Source organism: Cucurbita pepo, chromosome 8 (assembly GCF_057944985.1).
Source record: "Cucurbita pepo subsp. pepo isolate OVF chromosome 8, ASM5794498v1, whole genome shotgun sequence".
NCBI classification, from domain to species: domain Eukaryota; kingdom Viridiplantae; phylum Streptophyta; class Magnoliopsida; order Cucurbitales; family Cucurbitaceae; genus Cucurbita; species Cucurbita pepo.
This window is the reverse complement of record NC_141805.1, coordinates 3,503,587-3,521,800: the sequence shown is the minus strand read 5'-3', so window position 1 is coordinate 3,521,800 and position 18,214 is coordinate 3,503,587. Positions and strand designations below refer to the sequence as shown.

Here is an 18,214-nt window from a genome sequence, read left to right as displayed (position 1 = left end):
ACCAATATTTTATTTGAATTTGGGTTAGCTTTAAAATTTTATTTTTATTAAAAATTTAAAATTATGCCATTTTGCAATGAATATTTCATTTAAAATCAATTTAAAATTATCTAAATAAAATAATTGTTCACTCAAAATTCTATTAAATGAATGAGGAGATTTTTTATTTTATTATTTTTTTTTTGGGTATAATTTAGTCATAATTTGAAATAAAAATGAGAACATTTTCAGTGGTTTCTCGGAATCCAAACACACATTTGTTTTTTCGTTCGAGCGGTTAACTTCGAAATTGAGAGGTCGAAGCGATGGAGGGAACAGAAATGGTGAATCCACGAACAGGCAAGTTGCTGAGAAGAACAGCTTGGTGGCCACCGTCGCTGCTTCATATTTTCTCATAACCGCTGAGTATGGCTCTCAATTCAATTTTCTTGATTCTGTGAGTCCTTCGATCATCTCTCCCTGAAAATTTTTATTATCTGCTAGGTCGCTAAGAAAATCGTTGGAGAAAGCAGTAGGATGTTGGATTTTAAGTTGGCTAGTTTCTAAGTTGATTGTGTTTTACGTTTTAGTAGTCCAGGGATTGTTATTGTGCAATATAACACGGATTTGTTATCGCATTGAGTTTTTTGTGTTTCACTAATGTGATTTTGTTTCTCTATTATAGATGCCTTTATCTAGTGATTGATTGAGTTCATCTTATCAGCATTCTTCTCTGGCTGAAAATGAATTGAAAGAAATCTGATTGAGTTCATCTAGTTAATTGATTTCATGTTTTTGTAAGCAAGTTGTACTAGATTAGTTCAAGTTTTGTGGCACTTCGATTTCAATCGTATTTCTTCACTGTCAGTTATCGTTCTTAATTTTCTTTTAGCATCTAATCTAAGTCATTGTATATTTCGTCTTTTACTTGATTTTAGTGTGTAGAACTTAGTTTTCTACATTCATTATCGGTCTGTGTTTAAGTTATGAAATTAGCATCGATTGTGGTGTAAATTTGTTGAGGCCTGAACTCTTCACTGCACTAAGCTTAAAATAGATGAAAAGTTCTCCTTCTAATACGTTTTCAAATTGCTCAGAGAGAAAGGACGATCTGTAGTTTGTGGATTCATATTGAAATCATTGTTATTTGTTCTTGTTGTTGGATGATGAAAGTCCCACGTCGGCTAATTTAAGGAATGATCATGGGTTTATAATCAATGAATACTATCTCCATTGGAATGAAGCCTTTTGGGAAGCCCAAAGCAAAGCCATGAGAGCTTATGTTCCAAGTGGACAATATTATACCACTGTGGCATCTAACATGGTATCAGAGCCATGCCCTAAACTTAGTCGTGCCAATAGATTGGTAAATCCTCAAATGTCGAACAAAGTACTCCAAAAGAAAAAGGAGTCGAGTCTCCTCGAAGGCATAGTAAAAAATGACTAAGACTCCAAAAGAAAAAGGAGTCGAGCCTCGATTAAGGGGATGCATACTTTGTTCGAGGGGAGGTGTTGGATGATGAAAGTCCCATATCAACTAATTTAGGGAATGATCATGGGTTTATAATCAAGGAATACTATCTCCATTGGAATGAGGCCTTTTGGGAAACCCAAAGCAAAACCATGAGAGCTTATGCTAAAGTGGACAATATCATACCATTGTGGAGAGTCGTGTTCATCTAACACTTGTGTTCAATCTTTTTGTCAACGCTTTCAATGAAATTTATGTCTTGCTAGATTTGTTTGTCGCTCATAATCTCTTGCTATTGCAGCGAGATATGAGAGGTAGGAGTAAAGAGTGTAGTTTCCATTTCTATACAGCTAGAAGCAAGAAGGTTTAGCATTTAGCAACTGAATAATATTGGTTTAAGTGAGAAGTTAACATAGTCTTACTTTTACATTATGGGAATTTCAATTTAGTCATCTACCGGTTCTTATATGCTTGATTGGTGTTTGATCATATTTCCAACTTCATAGAACGTGTACATATTATTTTGAATTCTTATGGTCTAACTTGGGAGGGCGGATAAAAAACTACTAAGGGTTACATATTTGGATAGAATAATCAATCTCAAGAACGTCGGCGAGAGAAGCTCGGCTCCAATGGTGTCGAGGACGATCCATTGTAAGTAGACTCGAGGATTTAGTTACCTTTTTATGCGTATATATACCTTGAGTTTGCAGTCTTTGCTTATACATTTGCTAGAGCTTAGGTTGAGATAAAGCAGGAGTAGACCTTCTGGAGGAGTTAAATAGTGCAGTTTGTTAGATGCTGAGATGTTTAATGAATTGGGTATTACCGAATTCATTTAGTAAATCGACATCAGAGGTTCGAATCAGAGGTTCAAATTTCGTATTTGCAGCATAGTTTAGACTAAACTAATAAGGATGCCCATATATACGAAATCCTAAATACAGGAAGACCTCCCTCCATAACAACAGGCAAAAGAATGATATGAATGAAAAAGAGCAAACGGGGTTGAACAATTGACATGATATATTTGCTCACATTCTGGGCGAATGTCATAATTAGCTGAAACATTCTATAGTATTAATAAGAGGAGGTAGAGTGAAAGATTTGCGAGGTTGAAATCCCATTGTATTCGAGGAGTTAAAGATTTGCTGGGAATTCCGGATCTGAAAGACTATATTTGGGCTAGCTCAACTCCACCAGGACCTGAGCTCTTGGGGTGGAGATGAGCATTAATACAGTTTCACACTACTCAATCAAAAAGAGTCTTAACCATAAGAAGACGGTATAAAAATTATACAACAAGAAATAAGTAGAATAAGTGCAAAGGTCAAAATGAGAATGAAATAGATAAGAATTGTTTTTGTTTTTTTTGTTTTCGGATTAGTTGTAGTTTCAATTTCTATTTAATTACATGTGTTTAGTGAGAGAGATCATATGTAGTTATTCTAAACTCATGTAGAAAATGAACATAGTTCTGATTTGGGAGTTTTTACTAAGATTTGAATATCTCCCTGGCTGTTGCTCCACCCTTAGCAAAAGTGAAGGGCGAAACCTTAGAATACTTGTTTTCTGCATATAATTTTTCTCTGAAAATGTGTGTGACTATCCAACACATATTTGGAACACATATTTGGAACTCAATGGTGCTTCACAAGAACAATCAAGTACACTCTTTTTCGATCTTTGTGCAGGAATACTTCTGAAGGAGAGAAGAAAATTCTTTCAAACAATGTTTTCTTTTACGGAAAAAACTTTCCTAAAAAGAAGAGATGAATTTTTGTTAGTGCGATGATTGTGAAAGAGTGGGTATTGAACCATTGATCTGACCTATGAAATAGTAATTCATACCTTATTGATTGAGCTATGTTCGAGTGGATAAAAAGAAAATATAAAATTCTATTTGTAGTCACTTTTGATGCCAAATGGAGTAGGTTTTTGTAAACCTCCTCAACATGTTTGAGATGCTTTATTCTCCTCGTTGTTCTTTCATTTAAGAGAATGCTTTGTTTTTAAACTTTGGTGGAATGCTTAGAGACCATTTGGATTTGGTGACATTTTTGGCATTGAATATCAAAAGAACGAAATCTTGGCTAAAAGAAAAGACATTTATAATTTTTTTTAATGTATTTTTTAAGAGACTATAATTAAAAGTGAGTTTGAAATGACTTTTAAAATAATAAAAAATTTGTCATCAAATTATATATATATATATAGTAAAAGTGATTCGGACAAATTTTAAAGAAAGTAAAGGCCAATAATTTTTCAAAAGAAAAAATTCAATGTTTGGTAATTCATTCTAATTTTAGATGATAAGTTGAATAGAAAATATAGTTTAATTAGTTAAAGGCAAAATATATATATATATAGAAAATAAAAAGATTAAAATAACTGTGGGCTGGGCTTACGATAGGCCCAATGGGTCATGTTCGAGCTTCATCATGTTAGTCTTGGCGGGTGCCCAATCAGGCTTTAAGACCCGACTGGTCGGCTCGGGCTGCACGCCCTCTCTCTCTCTCTCTCTTGCAGTCGATTTCACACGTTGAACATTCAAATTTCGAAATCCATTGCCCTCCGAAACCCCAAGATTCGCATTCGTTTCGAACACACAACTGAATTTCGTTGCTCTGATCTTCCAATCCTATTTCTGTAGAAACCGGCTGTGGATGTAAACTGAAACATGTCCTTCGACAAACCCGGTGAAGACACCGGGGTTTCTGGATTTGAATCCGAAGAAATGGAGCCCGATTCTGAGCTTGAGGAGCTCGAGCTTGAAGTAAACCAAATGGCTCAGAGGATTCTTCACTACAGATCCACTCTCTCTGCTCAACTAAAGTCCTCCTTCATTTCGTTACTCGAGTCCGCGAGGCCTGTTGCCTTCGGACCCTCGGAGCCGGGGATATCTGTTCCTCCGAACCATGAAGGTGGGTTGTGTTTTCTTTCTTTCTCCGAACTTGTAGATTTGCTCTGTGAAAATTAATTGAAAGAAATCTGAAATTATGTTGTTCTATTAGGTATATGCTTCTTTGAAGTGAATGAGTTTGCTGTTTGGGAATTCTGTGCCAAGGGGTTGGTTTCTAAACGCTTTTTGAAGTGTTTAATTAGGGCGAATGGAATACAATTAGTTCTAATTCTTTTGATCTGGAATTGCTACCTGTTCTTCTCACTGAGTTGATTTGCAATTCTGGTTCAGGATGGGGGGATTAAGTTCAAATACTCCTATTTTGTTGGCTTTTGAGCTAAATTTATGTATCCAACGGTAGTTTTTGAGCATGCCTTTCTGGAGCATTCAGATTAAGATGTAGAATGACTATTTCAGGACTAGTGAACTGTAGTGAACTGTTTCGTGTGCATATTTTTTAAGTACTTAGAAAGTCATTTCAATCGGGTCTTTCATGTATCGATTTCATCTCATATGAGAAGCTCGTTGATATAATTATATTTCATCTTTTTGTTCAGCTTGTCTTGTTCTTTTCCTGTAGTGTTCCAAACTGTATTTGTGTTTCATTTCCTTCTGTTGGTTGCAGTTTATACAATCGTTGACAATTGCAAAAACATTGTTGATTGTGATGATACTTAAATATGTTACGGTTACAATCTATGTTTCAAGTGAGTTTAGTAAGGCTGTAACTCATCACTACTTGTGGATCTTATTGGCCAATTCTGAAAATTACACAATTAAGTTCAGCTAGTGTTTCGCTAGGTAGGTTGTTCTTGCTGTTTCGGGGTGAGTGTATCGACTTCAGTAGTTATTCCTTTCGGTAGCAAATATTCTAATGCAGCTATTGTATCACAATTTGAAAAAGAAAGTCAAAGTTCTTACTCTAAGCTAACGATTTTCGGCTGTCCTCGCTCCGAGTCTGAGAATTCTAGGACTTTTCGAGACAAGGATTTAGCCAGATGGTTAGCTTTTTCGTGTACCCTTAATCTTATTATTTTTGTGACTCTAGTGCCTCTTGTATTTATGTTGATCGAGGTCCTTTTTTCGTGATTGCTCATTCCCCTGCTTTTGTGTTCCTTTTGATTCTCTAATTCAATGGTCTGCAGAAGTCTGTATGCCGTCTCTACTTTAGTTATATTATATTTACGGTTCATGAGCGCTTCGATAATTCGTGCATGTTCTGATTGATTACGCCAACCTACGATCTTTTTCAAAAAGCAAATATTAACCTTTTGGACTCGATCGTGAGTTTACTCCAAGGATGTACTTGTGTGACAATGTTGGTGTGTCTGGTGGTAATGAAGAGTTATTCTGATGATGCATATAGGATTTTTTTACTCAGCTGTATGTCCTGACTGACAAATCATTTTGTTATGCAGATGATGAACAACAAATCACAAGGGGTGAAGGAACAGTCCTTCACGACGAGGGTTTAGAAGCAGAAAAGAAGATACAATTGCTCAAAGATAAAATATCAAGTAATATCTCTATGATTCCTGCAGTTCTGAAGAGGATGAAAGACTGTATTTCAACTATTGACAATTTGGATTCATATAATGGGTCCATTCATCCTGCATTCAAAAGGAGAAAAGCTAGCTGAATTTCTCTACTGGTATGCCTACTAGTTACTTTTGTGGCAAATTACTTTACAAGGGGATCTTGAGTGTAATACAATTATTTAGTTAGATGTGTACCCACCGCGCTTACGGCTCTTTATCCCGACCCAATTAGGTCTAACTCCGATTCTTCCCTTTATGTTCTTCGGTAAGTGGACCGAGGAAGCATGGGAGATATCTGCTTTTGACTGATAAAAAACATCTCGCCTTACATCGTGTTGGTGTGAAAATGGCTTAGTTCTTTACAATTGCAATGCTGATATGTAACATAACATATTGTGTATAAGGTTATTGAAGACATTAGTTTTGCATTTGTTGATGTATAATATTGAAAAATGTTGAACTAGGAGGTTTTTCTTGTATTACCTCCCCCTTTCCTCTCATCCCCTTCTTATCTCAGCCGATGCAGCTTGCTATTATCGATATCATTTATGAACAAAAAATAAGCTTCCTGTGATTATAATCATAATCTTGCACTTAATGCAGGGTCAATTCTTGGGTAAGAGGCTTAAATATTTCATTGAAAGAGTATATATGTTATGGTATTGGTGATTCACCTTTCTCTATCAGGTGGTGGCATCTTAAATGGTTGTACATTTACTGACAAGTACATAAACATCGGAATCTAATCTTGGTATAAAGGTACTCGCCACTAACCCCTCCAACGACCATTGTCCTTGCTGAGTTGACATTGGGGTGTTAAAAAATTCGAGGACCGTAAGCCCTAATTAACCTAACTCAACTGTTACAATCGTGGTTTTTAAGTAGTGGATTTGGCAATAGTGCGGCGCTCACTCTCAATTTTGAATGGATCAAGCTTATTTCACTCTCTTTTTTTTCTTTCTTTTTGAACTTGATAACCTAGAGCCAGCCACAAAAGAAATTGTGGAATACCGTCGGTAAGGATTGATTTTCTCTTGTCAAGAAAAGAAAGACTAAGCAGACAACGAGGCGAAGATAGCAGACTTGCCTCGATACAGGAACATAGCATAGGGACATTGCTCCGGACTAGTTAAGTAGTTGACTTACCTCTGCTCGGCTGATCAAGCTTACTTCGAGTTACGTCGCCTGTGGTCGGGCGCCCACTCTCAATTTTGAGTGGATCAAGCTTACTTTGAGTTACGTTGCCTGTGGTCGGGCAACGTGTATACAAATATCGGGTCTTAATTTCAAGAGAAGATTTTAGAAAGCGGAGAAGAAAGGTTTTAGAAAAAGAGTTTCGAAAGCAAGAGAGAAAAATTGAAATTGGTGTTATATGGGAATGTTAGCAAAAGATAACAATAACGGCTTACGGCATATAACTGGATTTGGATTGAGTTGGTTTATGGAATCCAATAAATCAAATTTCTTGTTAATTTTAAAACATACATTTATCCATTTTATTTTTATTTAATTTCAAAATTATATTTTTGATTATTTATTCTCAAACCATGCTTAAAAATAATTTTCCAACTACGATAACTAAATAAGATTCACTTAAAAATGTACTATTACGATCGAGAGGTTTTAGTAGGTTTTCCCTTTTCTTTTTTTTTTTTCTTCTTTTCCAGAAACATAATATCTCCAATAGTTTTGTACTTCAAATCTACCATTTTTACTATCCAAACACGAATCCACTCGACCTAAGAATTATAATAAAAAGAATGCATAAATGAACTAAAAATAAGATTGAGAGAGGAGACACATTATTACATCATCACATAAACACGAAATACCATATCTTTGATCCTCGCGTATATTTCTCTAAATTATTAAAATGATTTTAGAAAAACACACATTGGGAAAATTATTATGAAAAGAGAAATTTATGGCTTCTACGAACTTCTTTTATCCACTACCATCCATGGCTGACCCACTTAGTTGGGACTTCAAAATTGATATAGATAAGTAGAATAGTGTATAGATTGAAGGCTACCACATTCGATGACACACTTCACAACTTCGAGGTTGGAGCGGGTTCTGGCGATCTCGCCTTCCGAAGCAGCCCTTCTTGAGTCAACGACACGACAAGCTGTTCGTTATTTGCACAATTCAGTTACTGACATAACAGAGAGAAAAAGAGGGGAGAAAATATGGTAGTTAGGTTCATTACCTCGCCCTTTTGGTTGAACATTTCACCCGAAACGAAACCGCGAGCATTGAAGGCAGTAGGAGATTGTATCTGTTTATGCTTCTGTTAGTATATTTTGAGCATATTCAAAACTGAAAATGGAATACTTCATTCATTACACTTACTACAAATAACAGCCAGTCGTCAGCTCTTAAAGGTCGGTGAAACCACATCCTGGACAGAAATGAATACAATTGAGGCAAAAGTTTTAGTCTACATTTGTGAAAATGTTAACATGATGATTATGCATCCTTGTAAACCAATTTCTCACGGTCCCATAACAGCTCCAGCCCCAGCCCACCGTTAGCAGATATTGTCCTCTTTGAGCTTTCCTTTTCAGGCTTCCCCTTAAGGTTTTAAAATGAGTCTACTAGGGAGAGGTTTCCACACCCTTAAAAGGAATGTTCATTCCCCTCTCCAACCAATGTGGGATCTCACAATCTACCCCCCTTAGGGGCTTAGCGTCCTCGCTGGCACACATCCGGTGTCTGGCTCTGATACCATTTGTAACAGCCCAAGTCGACCGCTAGCAAATATGTCCTCTTTGGGCTTTCCTTTTCAGGCTTCCCCTCAAGGTTTTAAAACGCATCTACTAGAGAGAGGTTTCCACACCCTTATAAGGAATGCTCGTTCCCCTCCAACCACGTGGGATCTCACTCGACATTCCCTCCAATGTCTCATATTCAAACCCTCGTGTGAAAAAGTTGACAATTTAAAGTTCTTGTAGGCTTTTAGAGCTTAGTTCTTTGGGTATTTAAAGCCTCTTGTTTGATTAGTGGGAGTCAAGAGTACAATACAAGATGGGACCCCTGAGAGCATAATACAAGTGGACAATATGAGCCCTGACCACCCAAAGAAAGAAATATACAATATTCCAGATATACCAGATATACCAGATCAGAAGCATATGCATTGAAGTAGAACAGAATTTTCCATATTTAATGATGTTTGGGCTTAGGTATTTAATCGTAAATATATCATTACAAATACTTACGAGTGATCCAAGCTCACGGAACTCGACCTCAAACCCTTCCGACGATGGGGATTCAAGCTTATTGAAAGAAATACCAGATCAGAAGCATATGCTACTACACACCTACACAGCAATATACATCATACAATATTATTTTCAACGTATACACGACATTAGATTGCATGGAATTCTTTTCGGGTAAATTTTTGTCATTGCCACTCCAAGCAAGAACTTTCATAGTAATTTTTTAAGTCTCACTTGAAATTACCCCTCATTTATAGAGGTTTGAAACGTATACTCGATTGTTGATTCAAAACTTCCCATAAAAAAGGATTTCCAAATTAAATGCCATTTGGCTCTGACTTGAGAGGCATCTGCTCCACAATTTCAAAAAGGCTTAACTTGTTTTGCCTAATTAAGCTGCTTACCTGTGCAAGGCTTGATCATCAGATAGTTTTCCTCTTGCTCTAAACCAATACTTCAAACTGCAGCATAGTTCAAGGCATTTTTTTATAAATGCATTTTAGCAACGATACAGAAGAAAGGTGCTATAGACGAAGTATTAATCCAGATTAGAAGGGCAACCAGTTTACCTGGGAGGAGACTTGGTCTGGTTTGTTGAATTGTTTGGTTCACAAAACCGTATCTCAATTGGCCAAGGAATAAACACCCTGGAAGCTACCTTGTTGCGGTAAGTCCTGATATAATCAATGGTTTCATGAGCTGATTGAACAGTAGGGATGATAGTTCATACAAGCCATTCTACGATAGACAAGTTCTTATCCAAAATGGCACTATCAGCAATTAGACACAAGAAGACGCACCTGAGACAAACTGTCTATAGTACATCTTCCTTAATTATTTTTGCATAATAAACATTTAATATGAGTCTATGACCAAGTTAGCCTCGATAACCACCATCTAATCATCCTAAAAATAGAACTTCCAAATGAATACGGGTATATGATTCTATTTATATGTTGGAACTCGGTGATAAGGATCATGGTGTTCCAAATGTTTCAATCCGCCTATTATGCGAATCAAGGTCAAGATTCAAGAATCATTCATTCTTCATCGACAAAATTGGATATCTGAATTGTTTATCTTTTCTTCAAATCTTTCCATGTATTTTAGAGGAAAACTAAATGTGAAGAACTAAATGGGGCAGTATTAAACTATCCTACATATAAAAAAAATTGTTTAATTTAGAGCGTCTATTACCGGTGTGGCAACACTATTTATAGCCGAGAGAGTTTATGATCCACTGTGATCATGAAAACTTGAAGTATCTTAAAGGTCAAAGCAAACTGAACTGTAGGGATGCAAAGTAGGTAGAGTTTATTGAAACATTTCCGTATGTTATCAAATATAAGCAAGGTAAGGATGATATGGTAGCTGATGCATTATCAAGAAGCTACAATCATTTTACCTCTTAGTGCAAAAACTCTTGGAATTGAGCATATTAAAGAGTTATATAGACAAGACCAAGACTTTGGAACTGTGTTCCTAAATGTTTTAAAAGAGATTTGCTAGAGAAAGGACATGGAGGTGCCTTAATGGAACACTTTGGGATTAATAAAACTTACAATATGTTGCATGAACACTTCTTTTGACCGAAGATGAAGTATGATGTTCATAAGTTTTGTAGCCAATGTTTTAAATGTAAAAATCCAAGTTGCAACTTCTTTTGACCGAAGATGAAGTATGATGTTCATAAGTTTTGTAGCCAATGTTTTAAATGTAAAAATCCAAGTCTAGATGACAACCAAATAGATTGTAGATTCCTTTAAATGTACCTAATGAACAACTTTGGACTAATATATGTATGGATTTTGTTTTTGGTTTGCTGCACACTAAAGGGGTAAAGATAGTATTCTTGTTGTTGTAGATAGATTTAGTAAAATGGCTCATTTTATAGCATGTAACAAAATGGATGACACAAAACATATTGCTAACTTATTCTTTAGAGAAGTAGTAAGATTACATGTAATTCTTAGAATTATTGTTGGTGATAGGGATGTTGAAATTTTAAGCGACTTTTGAAAAGTATTGTGGGGTAAATTGGGTACCAAGTTGCTGCTTTTAAGTACATGTTATTCTCAAACTAATGTGCAAAATGAGTGGTTAATAGAACATTGGGAGTATTGCTTAGGGCTATTAACATCAAATCTTTGGAAGAATGTTTGTCATTTGTAGAGTTTGTATATAATAGGGGCAGTTCATAGTACCACTCATTGTTCTCCTTTTGAAGTTGTTTATGGATTTAATCTACTTACCCCTCTTGATTTGCTTCCTATTATTTCTAATGTTTTTTAGAGTGACGCAGCCACAAGTTTGATGGAGACCTTGCACAAAGAGGTGAAAGAGAAATTTGAGAAACAAAATTTTAAAATTGGTTCAAGAATTAACAAAGGACAGAAGGAACTCATTTTTCAACCCAGTGACTGGGTTTGGATACATTTTCGCAAGGAGCGATTCCTATCTTAAAGGAAATCAAAGTTACATCCAAGAGGAAATGACCCTTGCCAAGTTTTTGAAAGAATTAATAATAATACCTATAAAATTAATCTTTCGGGAGAATTTTCAGTACATTCTACTTTCATTATTTCTGACATGAGTCCATTTGATGTAGGAGATGACTTTCCTGATTCAAGGACGAATCCTTTTGAGGAGGGGAGAAGATGATAAGGATCATGGTGTCCAAATGGTTCAATTGGACCTATTACACGATCCAAGACCAAGAAGATTCAACAAGCCTTCATTCTTCATCTACAAAATTGGATTGGCTCGGTTCAACTTCCATTTCATATGTTACAAGTTGACTCGAGTAAGGAAGGACCGTTTAAAGCTTTGGAAGTCAACATTTGCAAGGTTGAAGGGGATGTCATAAATAGTACTTGAATGATAATTTCTTTGAAGATTTTATTTATTATTTTAATTTCATAACGATCATTTAAAAGGGTAGTGGGGAGTTACATGCAAATCATGACCATGACTCTTTTCTAGTTGGCATTTGAAGGGTAGTGGGAGTTACTTGCCAATCATTGCCATAACTCCTGGCCATTTGAAGGGTTGGGAGTTTCTTTGATGGGGAGGCAATAAATACTCACAAAGTGATATGTAAAATTTAGATTTTGGATGAATGAAATTGAGTCTCAAGTCGATACTTTCAACCATAGAAATTTGAGCATCATCTTTGCCATTTATAAGATTCAAACAACTCTTATGGTAAATTGTATTCGAGCCATTCAATCTAAGCCTGATCATTCGATTGGGGAGTGACTCAATTTAGAACAAAATTCCAAATCTTGCTTCTAGATATTTGATATTAAGAGGTAATCTAATTCTTTTGTATAAGAATTAGACTCGAGGGTTCTTGCTTCAACAAAAACTTGGATTGAGGATTAGGAGTGTATTATCACTAGGTCATAGACATTTTGGCCATATTAAATGGCTGACCTTTTGTTAACCTACACAGATAAAAATAAAACCAACTAGGCATAATTTCGCCAAAATAATTGACTTATTATTTTCATATCCGGGTCACTGCACGACCTAATATATTATCAAATATCATAATAAAAGTTTCAGATATTCCAGCACATGTTTATAGGAAGAACGAGCATGAATGTTCCAACTAACTGACACGATCAGAAAAAGCCCATACAGAATTTCTGATATGGACAAAAGATAAATCTTACCTAGGAAGCGATGGATTTGTAAGGCGTCTTTCTCGCAAGTCTTCCATTGATAGAAGCTACAATATAATCAATATTAATATCGAAACAGCATTTCTCTGATGGAAAATTTCATACATATAGATTGTAAAGTTTTAGTCACCGTATCTGGAGATGGCGCAGATGGCATTTTTGATATCTGATGGTCAAATCCTTCTTCTTCTTTCTGCAAACAAACCATTATAGTATTGGCAATCAATTGCAACATAAACTATAGAAATGTCTAATGAAGTAGAAATTGTCTCTCATTACTATTCCCAAGATTTATAAAATTCAAGATTTGGATTTGTTTTGGAATAACTTTCATGCTGTAGGAATATAGTATTGTTGGAACCTATAATAAGCTAAGTTTCAGATGGGTGTTATGGAACTTGATCTGGAGTTCCCCACAGATAATTATGATTGTGTTACTCAAACTGGTCATTTTGACTTCTGTAAAACCTCTTCCAGTTATTCTATATCTTTTGTTATTTGCACAAATGTTTTATCACCTAAAAGTCCATGGTTTTCATTCAAAGTTAAGTGACAGAGATTTTCGAAGGGGTTTGGTAAACTGCATAACTTGGAAGATCATTCCAATAATTCTACCATATATATCTTCATCTAGCAAGTCTATGCCATAAAAGTACAATAAATACCAGGAAATTGTATTTCAATAAATATCTTCATCTAGCTGTTGTATCTCTTGTATGCTTTTCTAGGTCAAGTAAGAAGAACAATAAACATATTGCAAAGTTTTCTTCCATATTCATAAGCCAAAATTCTACATACGACTATCGTGTTCATAACATAATCAGAGTTGCAATTAATAATGAAACTAACAAAATAAGTTAAGAGTAAAAATTGATATTTTTCCAAAAAAAAAAAAAAAATTACTGAACGGTTTTCATCCAAGAATGCTAATAGTAATTACTTGAAATGAAGCAAGCAATGTAAAAATGACATGTCCTTTCTGGATTGCATCCACTCTCCGGGTAGCAAAGCTGTTTCCATCACGCATACGGTGAACCTGATATATAATTGGAACTAAAAAAGCAAACAATGAGTGGTTATCATGTCTGTTTCAACTTCTAATTTAAGATTGTTCTACACCATCTGAAGTTTGTCACAAAGATATGGAAAATAATTGAACTTCAACAATAAAGCAGGCAGCTTCCAGAACTAAGCAAACCCATATAGATAATTTATCGTAAAAAGTCCTGCGCTCCAAATGTGGAATGTGTATTTCCAAATCTTATGGTTTACAGAAGCATATAAAACCAAGAGTTCAAGTCAATGTTGACAAATCCATAAAGTACCAGGAACCCAGCTACCACAGCTTCTAATGAATCATTAAATGCCACAGGGAAACACATCCTTGGATGTAATAAACACTTATATCCTGAAAGCTTCACATGCTACAATTTTATGAGAAGATGAGGCATTCTCTCGCCAACAGCCACCACCGTGCAATTTTTTATATATATATACACTATCATGCAAATTAATTTAATTGAAAGTGAATTATGTGAAATGACAATGATGACGACAAGAAACAAATATATGTGTGAACACAAGAAGATATTACATCTGGGATTAAGTTATCTGTGCAATAAAAACATTAAGATCTATCTGTGCAATAAAAGCATCAAGAACCAGCGTAAATAATTGTACTTACAATCAAAATCCCCAACGAGAAGAAAATATACATGCAAACTATGGACAAACTTGAGACAATCAAGAGTTTTTGACGCTGCTGCCAGTGCCTGTGATATGTATGAATTAGAAGCATTAACAATCTTGCTCTATCGTGTCTAAAGTAGTCTATATTTATCAAGTAACTTGAATATGAGCAAAAAATCTTGGGACATGCATAAGCTGCTAAATCAGTAGAGACGTAAAATCGAAGATGGATCTTTCTTAAAAACCTTTTATACTTAAAAGATATGTTGTCATGATTGGCAAATAATTGTTTTTCATCTTTAAAGTTACAATATCAAGGACATGTGATAGAGCACCAGGTTAACATGAGAACGAAATTTTTTGAACTGCACTTAAGATTAATTCACTAGTCAACTGTATCGAACTCTCAAACTACCAATACTAGATTTAAGTAACGAAGATATCCAGCGCCCTATATTTTGAATTCTATTATACAATACCAATGAAAAAAATACAGATACTGCTTCTTTGACAATTGTGGAAGAAGAACTAAAAAGAACACAACACCCCCCCTCCCCCTCCCCCCGGGAAAGGATGAAAACATACCTGTCCAACTAGCTGTCCACCAAAAACCTTTCCAAATTTTGGAGCATCTGGTAAAGTAATCCCCCGAAATATATCTGCCTACAGAGAATCCCCAAAAAAAAAAAAAAAAAAAAAGAATATCATGTCTGAAAGATAAAACCAACCTTTAATGTAGTTCTATGTTTCAACGGGAACTAGTCAATCACATAATCTCTCAATTTTCATTTCACTATATCTAGCTCTATGCTTCAAGAGGAACAATACAATTCTCTCATTCTTTGTTTACTTAGGACGAGATTCATTGATGTTCTTGGCATATATTTGTTTGTGCAATAATGTAATATCCTAAAAAGATAGATGATATATTAAAATAAAACCACGTTGATTTTTCAGTAACATTCAAAATGAATAATGAATTGAAATTAATATGAAGTGATTTTAGTTAAATATTATTTAAAGTTTAAAGAAATAAACTTTATTTTTCAAAAATAGAACAAAAATTAAAAAACTATTTAAGCCAAATTTTAAAATAGATAAAAGAATTAGTTCCTATGAAACAATAATTCCCACGAAAATTTTTAGAACTGACTAGTTATGAAAACCGAATATATTTTAGAATAAATAAAAACAGAGAAGTTGATTGTGCAAAATTAAAAGAATTTGAGATATCACTTATCCTAGAACATAAGCAAACTAGAGAATTTCGAAATTCCTTCATCTTTTGTTCCAATGAAAAGTGCTAGAGAAAGGAGATCATGAGCTTCATGGGAGTAGGGAATGTGGGCACTACTTGCGAAAAGTAAAATCGTATTCAAGAAAAACATACTTCCAGAGGCTCTAGGTGCAATATTTTCTCAACAAGTGCACATGTATCAGGAGTTCCATGAGCATTCCAGATTGACATTGGATTTAGTAATGGATAATGTTCCCGAGGTAGGAGCAAACATGTCAGCTGCCACAATAAGAAGCACACACGTAAGTAAAGCGTGTCAATAGCATAACCTCAAGGAAGAGGAATTTTGTTTGTAAAAGAAAAAATGGAATGCCTGAACGACCTACTTTAGACAAAGCAACTACATCAGCTTCTTGTATAGTTGATGAGGTTCCTACAAAAGCAGTTTCATTCAATTTCAAGAATCAGAACGAGACTAGCATTGAGCAGGTAAAATCCAGAATCAGTTTTTATCAGCTCAAGATGGCAATATAAAGAGTGACGCCAAAATTCAACACGCTTGTTATATCGAGATGAGTACATGGCGAAGAACGAAGACAAGGGAACAATCTAGTGGGAGAACCAAAAGGAGAAGTTCATTAAACTGTGAAATGTTAAAACATAATCTGATATGATCCAGTACTAGGTTGTAAATGCTTTGAAGTTCAACAAATGATTCCTGTACGGAAAGGCGTGGACGCTAAGATGCGTTTAACGCAGAAGTAGAAAGGATACTTCGAGTTTAACAAATTTGACATCAGGGCAGTAGTTGATCTGAAATACTATATGTAACGGCCACGCCCACCGCTAACAGATATTATCCTCTTTGAGTTTTCCCTTTCGGGCATCCTCTCAAGGTTTTTAAAACGCGTTTGCTAGGGAGAGGTTTCCACACCCTTGTAAAGAATGCTTCGTTCTCCTCCCCAACTGATGTGGAATCTCACACTATACGTCAAAAATACTGAGAAAAAATTTACCATAACCAAAATAGTCATAACGCTTCAATTGAAATTCCGGACGATTTTCTTCGTCTCCATCACCGGAACCAAGTATTTCAGCCTGCAAATCATAAGAGAAGCCTTTTCAAGACCAACTAAACTTCCAAGAACTACAAATTTCTGAAGAAGATTACCTCTCCCTCCCATATAAAATAGATTCCAGCTCCTGTTTCACCCTCGCGAAGAACATAGTCTCCCCTCTCTGAAAAAAGCTTGTCAAATTAAAACTGTGATATAACGACTGCTACGTTAGCTAATAAATCTGAAGTTACAATAGCCAGAACTCCAATTTCTTCTCTAATGTAACCGCCATAAACTCCAAAAAACCTCCAAGTTTTGAGTTAAAGATCAATTTTATCCTTTAAACTACTAACAACACTACGGCCAGTTCGATTGTTTCCCACAATTGACATCAGCTAGGAAACGAAACGAACATCATAAAATTAAATCGCACATCGGTCACTACATACTCATTTCATCGAGTGGAGGAGCAGAATTTTACTGGATATCATCAGGTGATTGCATACTACGATGGACCAAAAGTTACGAAGAAATTATGGAAAATGAAACTTACCGTAGTGCTTAACGACAATCACTTCAGCAATAGCCTTTAGAGATGAGCCAGGCAGCCTCTGAAGCAGCGGAACACATCCAAGAAACTCAACCACTGCAAAATCAAATTAAGATCATCGAAATCACACGCGACGGTGAACAAAATTGCAGAAAACAAAAAGGAAATGTCGGCGAACCTGATTCGAAGTCCATGGTGCTCCAAACGGCAACAAATCTTAGAACAATGTCGAATTGTCGTGAATGATAACCGAACCAGTTAGAGCGAGGAAAATAGACGGATGCAACGAAATTACGTAATTTCCTCCCGCTATCTCATCATGATCTTATTAATTTTTATTTGATTCAAAGACAAATTTGAAGTAGAATAAACAATTTCAATCCCTTCGGTCGGTTCAATCGTAGTCAACAATTCAATCCCTTCTTTTTTTAGTTCGTCAATTATGAGGTTGAAATGTGAGCCATTCAAATCCTAAATGTGATTCACACGAACTTTTTCAAGGATATATATATATATATATAAATTAGAGGTTAAATTAAAAAAAATGAAATCTTATTTTTATGTTCAATTATCAATCAAAATAAATTCGGGTTGAATTCTTGGAAATTCAAATCCTAATATTTTATAATTATCGAATTAAAAAAATTATAAATTTTACAAAAAAAAAAAAAAACTCTAATTTATTAAAGCTCGCACTAATTTTTTTAATCCAACTTAAGATTAAGTTGGTTTTGGTTGATATTATCATTTATTTAAATTTTTATTTTTAATAAATATAAAATGTTCTTAGTAAAACATTTATTTACTTACTTTTAAATATTTAATTTCCAAATAATAAAAATTATTGAAAAATAATTATAAAAATAAAATAAGTAAAATA

General features: G+C 35.0%; 2 protein-coding genes and 1 long non-coding RNA gene across 3 annotated transcripts; 2 read left to right on the top strand and 1 right to left on the bottom strand.

The window, feature by feature from the left end:
* The first annotated feature begins 217 nt into the window (after window positions 1-217).
* On the top strand, window positions 218-902 carry LOC147791371 (uncharacterized). Its single transcript, XR_015422081.1, has 2 exons — window positions 218-436; window positions 665-902. It is a non-coding gene; the product is annotated as an uncharacterized LOC147791371 (long non-coding RNA).
* Window positions 903-3,946: 3,044 nt separating this feature from the next.
* On the top strand, window positions 3,947-6,390 carry LOC111801058 (uncharacterized). The gene is made up of 2 exons (XM_023685022.2): window positions 3,947-4,374; window positions 5,771-6,390. The coding sequence occupies exons 1-2, from the start codon at window positions 4,131-4,133 to the stop codon at window positions 5,989-5,991; spliced, it is 465 nt and encodes a 154-aa protein (XP_023540790.2). The 5' UTR covers window positions 3,947-4,130; the 3' UTR covers window positions 5,992-6,390.
* Window positions 6,391-7,655: 1,265 nt separating this feature from the next.
* LOC111800688 (acyl-CoA thioesterase II) lies at window positions 7,656-17,797 on the bottom strand. The gene is made up of 17 exons (XM_023684494.2): window positions 17,513-17,797; window positions 17,338-17,430; window positions 16,898-16,965; window positions 16,743-16,824; window positions 16,113-16,159; window positions 15,880-16,005; window positions 15,075-15,152; window positions 14,485-14,572; window positions 13,741-13,853; window positions 12,931-12,993; window positions 12,792-12,847; window positions 9,684-9,788; window positions 9,519-9,575; window positions 9,112-9,213; window positions 8,243-8,291; window positions 8,100-8,168; window positions 7,656-8,018 (listed from the first exon to the last, which is right to left on the bottom strand). Exons 1-17 carry the CDS (start codon window positions 17,526-17,528, stop codon window positions 7,941-7,943), a joined length of 1,290 nt encoding a protein of 429 aa, XP_023540262.2. The 5' UTR covers window positions 17,529-17,797; the 3' UTR covers window positions 7,656-7,940.
* Between the last annotated feature and the right edge of the window lie 417 nt (window positions 17,798-18,214).

What these genes read in the sequence shown, in the direction of transcription:
- LOC111801058 (XM_023685022.2), top strand. Translation starts at nt 4,131, where the DNA reads ATGTCCTTCGACAAACCCGGTGAAGACACCGGGGTTTCTGGATTTGAA. An exon ending in TGTTCCTCCGAACCATGAAG is followed by an intron (nt 4,375 to 5,770) that starts GTGGGTTGTGTT and finishes TTTGTTATGCAG; the next exon opens with ATGATGAACAACAAATCACA.
- LOC111800688 (XM_023684494.2), bottom strand. An exon ending in TCTCGTTGGGGATTTTGATT is followed by an intron (nt 13,854 to 14,484) that starts GTAAGTACAATT and finishes TTGCTTTTTTAG; the next exon opens with TTCCAATTATATATCAGGTT. An exon ending in ACGACTGGCTGTTATTTGTA is followed by an intron (nt 8,169 to 8,242) that starts GTAAGTGTAATG and finishes AAGCATAAACAG; the next exon opens with ATACAATCTCCTACTGCCTT.